Below are 5304 nucleotides of genomic sequence, written 5' to 3' on the forward strand. Positions count from 1 at the left end.
GTCCCGGATGCTGAGACACCAAGAGGAGGACGGCGTGCTGAGTCCAAGAGAAGCTCTGAAGGATTTCTCCTGCGTATGAATCTTTTTTGAATTAACCAACACTGAAACAGTAATCTTATCAGTTGCAATATTCACTGTGGTTGTTAGTCTTGTTAAATTTTTAACGTTCTGATTTCTTTGTCTCAACATAGCTTTTTAACTTGGCTGGATCAAACTTCGCCTTGTCAATCACATTGCAGTTGATATGTGCTGGAATAGCAGATTCATCCATTCCTGACACTTGAAATGATTTTTAATCAATGAAGGGGTAAAGTAAGTCTCCCAGATCTGACATAAAATTTTCAGTTTCTGCTCATAGGACGATTTCAGTCCTTTGAAAATAACTCTGTCAAGTGGTTGCAGAAAATAAGATGCATAGGCTGGTAACTTGAGGATAATAACGTTCTTTTGTGAAGCAAGCTCCACAAGAGGTAAGGATAAATGGGAGCCATGGCCATCAAGAATAAAAATTGCTTTTCCTTTTACCTGAGGCAGGAAAACATCTTTAAACCAGTTGTAGAAGAGGTCTGCTGTCATCCATCCTTTCTTAGTAGCTGCAAAACATGCATCAGGATGGTCTTTGATGGGTAGCCATGAACTCCACGTGTTCTTCCCTGTGAGTGCTACCATGTGACGGGTGAAAACAGTAGTGTTATCACATCCATTGCCACCAGTTTGACGCATTTCTCGGGATCCTTTCATGCCAGGGATTTTAAGGCTATCAGGATCGCAACAAAACGAATTTTCGTCCAAGTTCTACCAGCATTCTGGTTTATCTAAGATGTCAAGCTCTTTTGCTGCTTTCTGTAGCAGGTCATAAAATCATACAATGATGAAAGGGTCTGCTCGTTGTTGCTCTTTGCACTCTTTTATGAAAAGATGATAGAAAACGTATTCAGCAAAAAAAAAAAAAATCAAATTAAATTATTTAAGTACAAAAGATAGAACAGCTAGCCGATATTATCTCTTTTATCTCTGCCTGGGCCGTCCCCCATACATCTGTCTGGTATTTTCAACCTTTTACGGAGAAGTAAATCAAAGTATAAATAACAAGTGAAAACGTGGTAGATTCCAAATCAATTTTTATAGAAGGAAGTTAAAAGTTGTTGGGCACTACCATTCTTCTTAGAAATTGAAAAGTGAGCACCTTTTAAAGCGCGAATGACCCATCTCTACTTGTGATACCCAATTTTTCTGAAATAAAAATCTTATCTTACCAGCCACGGGTCTAACAATTTGCTTTGGATAGGACCCCTACTATCAAAATGACATACAAGGGTACATTAGAAAAATATGGGGTAGCCTAAAGTTGGAGTTTTGACACTTCTTGCTATCTTGGAAAGCAGTTGAGTTAAGGACACCCTAGACGGTCAATCATTTTGATCCAAAGCTTCCGTCAATCGATTGATTCGAGCATGATTCACCGTCTCGGAACCTGCTTGACGCTTGTGTCAAGTGCTGACGGTGATTGATGGAAAGTTTGAATGACTCAATCGGTTGACGAGGGTGATTGCCCATCTAGAGTAGTTTTGTTAAAATCTTGCGTCAGTCACGTGCCAACAACTATGGATGGTACACCGGAAGAAATCAAAATGTGGAGCGCGGGTCTATTTTTTTATTAACAGAGGTATGCAGGGACCACCCTAAGTTATGGAGAGTAAAGACTATTTTAACCGAAATATGAAAAGTGCAACATTTGGCAGGATATTCCAGACGGTAAAGACATTGAAACCCTATTATACAGTTTCCGAACAAAAAAAGAAAATTAATATTTTAAGAACAAATTTAATTCACGAATACAAGGTGATCGAGCAAAAAAAGAAGTCTGGAGCGTCAGCGGAGGACATCCCACAGCCTTAATTGAGAAACTCGATTATTTGGTGGGGGGGCGTTTATCTCCCCCCCCTCCACCCCTCATATTTGCACACATGACGAGTTGTCTTCCTTAGATTGTTATATTCTCCTAGTTTTTTTTTTTTTTTTTTAATAGTCTTTTGAGGTACCATATGCTTGTAGTTGTATGAAGTATAGTTGTTTACAACAACTATCCTTGTAGCGGCAAAAAGAGCTGGGAGTAAATTATGAATTATTGTTGTTTGTGCGCTGGGGACTATTCTTTGAAGATATAATGAAAATTCGGTTTATTAGCTTTATTATTGTATATGAAATTCTGTGTAGTTATTGATGGACTCCGACTTCTCCTCGATTGACACTGCAAATGCATCAAAGTAAAATGTTATGTCACATGTAGACTCCAAAGCCGTGCCGAAAAGTTGGCGGCGAGCCGCCGAAAAAAATGGTGGCGTGCCACCGAGCTTGCATCACCGTGCTGATGCCGCCACTGGTTTTATCGGCGGTGGCGTCACTAATATGCCGCCTTTTTTTTCTCTCTCTTTTTTCTTATTGATATCGACCTCCGGGCCTCGACCGTCATCCCAGCTAATCTGTTTCTTAAAGATAAATACTGTCATCTTGGGCTCGCCATGTATATCGGTTCGTAGGAAGGAGAAGAAGAAATTTTTCTTGAAACAAAAATTCTACCTTCCACTTTGCAACTCTATTCATTTTTCTTTCTGATTTTTCTGATGAAAAGAGGTAGGTACAAGAGCATTAGGCAATTCAGGATGTTATCTGGAAAAGAGCTAGAGTTATTATAGAAATATATCTATAGAAATGAATTACATTTTTTTTTGCATAGTGAAAAGAGCACACTAAAGTTGAAGTAGCCTTAAACTTTGACTTGAAACTTCATAACTCGACCACTTCTTTCAGAAAAGAATTTTGGAGGGTTATTCCGTGTTGATAAGAAAAGAGGGTAAGGGTATTGTTTGGTTCCCCATGTAGTGTAGGGCGCAGGGGCCCTATGGTAAAGGTGCAGGTTAGTTCTCCCTAATAAAAACAACTTATTTCAGCAGATACAAAGAAGTAGCCAATTTGCAGCATTCTGTGGGACCCCAAGGTCCAATGCTAGTATCAGACCCCACGAGTGGCAGGTTACGCTTGTCAAGTTATGGTTGTACCAGCCACAAGTGCCCCAGCTAAACGGATTTTTAGCACGGCAGGACTGATAGTGACTGCAAAAAGATCAACGCTGGCTCCGAGCTGAGTGAACAAACTCACTTTTGTCCATGACAACAATAAACTTGTTCAGAGTTTTATCTCTGAATTAACCTTCTTGTTCCCGCCGACTTAAACTTTTTGGTGTTCTTAATCTATCCTCTACTTTTATACAGTGTTTTTTATGTTGCTATTTTTTTTTTCACTTCCTTTTCGTATGTATTTGATGAACAGGAGATGTTTCAACTTCAAACTTTCAAAGTTATACACACATTAGTCCAAATCATTAACAAGAAGAAAATGACTAAACACGGGATTTTATAGAAACCATGTGATGTTAAATATAAACACAACATAGGTCTCCCTGGGTCTAGTGGCTAAAAATGAGAATTCTCCTTGGTCTGATCGACGGTGAAGATAAACACTTTCTGCACGGTCTAACAAATTCCTGTTTTGTCATATTGTTCTTGTATGTTTTTAGCCAACCATTTAAAAATCCTCACTAAAATCAAGTTGAGGTTGAACGTGCTTGGTGAAATGGAATTTCTATTATAATTTTTAATCAGAAAAATCAGCGTGCACTGGCAAGCCGCCGGTCAGAAATCGGCGGCGCGCCGCCAAAAAAATCTTGGTATCAGTGGCGCGCAGCCGCCGATACTAAATCACACATTTGCCGCCGTCATGTTGGCACGTCATGGCTTCGGGGACTAGTCACATGCATTGTTGAACATTTTTACAAGCTATTGATGTGGTTTTTCTATAGTAGAAAATTTAGATTTGCGCTTCTGTGTTGTAGGGATAAACAACCCAGAAACACCTTTTGGTACTTATGCATTATACGGTAGCCTACTCAACGTTACCGCTATTTACTTTATAAGGAAACACTAAAAGAAACCAGTCAAACAGGTATTTGCAAGAGATAAATGGATGGCAAAGCGTGGTTTCTCATTGCGTTTACAATATTTAAACTATTGTTTTTTGGGGGTTAAGGCGGGGAAAGGTACCTAGGTTAGATTAGGTTCTGTATTTAATATGTGCTTTGCTTTGCTTGAAACAAAACCTTATATAAACATTTGATTAAGTCAACTATAGTTCAGTTAAAGATCTAAGCAATCAAAATAAACACCAGCACATTTCAAGCAGAGCATTACTTATTTAGCTAAAAAAAAAGGATGAAAATCAGTGTCTCCCATTATTTAGAAGTTGGATTTAAGTAGGCAGTCCTCCAACCTATATCTTAAATACATTTGAAAAATAAGAATGTAATATCTTTATTCATCATAAGATAATTGATAATTATTTCTAAATAGCGTAAGAGTGACCGAAAGAGTGAAAGGTGTTGCGCAAGGGCCGGCAGCCAAGCATACACTATTTTTTGACTTGCATTCTTTTTTAACAATTTGCACTCTTTTTTCCTTCATTTGCACTCTTTTTTTAAGTCGACAGTTGGCAAACCTGCTTGAATGGTCTTATTAAAATACTTAGTTTTTACTGCGTCACGTTATGTTGATAGTAAACCGGGCCTTAATTCAATTACTTTAAACAAAATTGTAGATAGGGGTTTTCTATTCTTCCCTTATGGCACTGCCACCCCTCCCGAATTAATACTCTGGATCCGTGCTTGCCCCATGGTCGCGTCCCCTCCCTAGGGGGGTATTCAAAAGTTTCGTCAAACCTTTTTTTCCTTTCATGTCTGTTTCTCTCAGTCGGATAGAAATTCAATCGGCAACTTTGTTTTGGCATCTGTATTTTCAATATATGCGATCTATGCCTTTAAAAAACAATTTTCAGGTTTAATTTTGATGTAACTTATATTGAAAAAGATTAAATAGTTAGTAATAATATTTGTTTGAAAGGAAAGTTTTAACTTTAAAAAAACCTGGCGAAAAACAAAAGGTTTAATGCTAAAAACTCAATGTAATGTTTGTTAAAATATATATGTGTCGAGTTTTTATTGATACTTAAGTTATTAAAAAAATAATCAAAAAATAATAATGCCAAAATCTCAAAAAAGCTGAACCGTAGAAAATTAACCAAGTAGCCTGGTGTCTAATTTATTTTTAAGCAATGGCTTTGATTGGTGTAAACTGCCAACATAAGGATGTATTGGTTAGGCTATGCATCAATTGTAGATGAGAAGCAAGTGACCTTTGCTTGCCTTAAGGCTGTGGAAACAAATCTGATCCTTAATCTATTCACAGTAGGGAC

General features: G+C 37.8%; 1 protein-coding gene across 1 annotated transcript; it reads right to left on the reverse strand.

The window, feature by feature from the left end:
* Positions 1-228: 228 nt before the first annotated feature.
* On the reverse strand, positions 229-723 carry LOC148955907 (uncharacterized). The gene has a single exon (XM_089086743.1). The coding sequence runs from the start codon at positions 721-723 to the stop codon at positions 229-231; it is 495 nt and encodes a 164-aa protein (XP_088942869.1).
* Positions 724-5304: the final 4581 nt, after the last annotated feature.

The sequence above is a fragment of the Artemia sp. Qi Xiang Cuo genome, chromosome 1 (assembly GCF_049724085.1).
Source record: "Artemia sp. Qi Xiang Cuo chromosome 1, ASM4972408v1, whole genome shotgun sequence".
NCBI classification, from domain to species: domain Eukaryota; kingdom Metazoa; phylum Arthropoda; class Branchiopoda; order Anostraca; family Artemiidae; genus Artemia; species Artemia sp. Qi Xiang Cuo.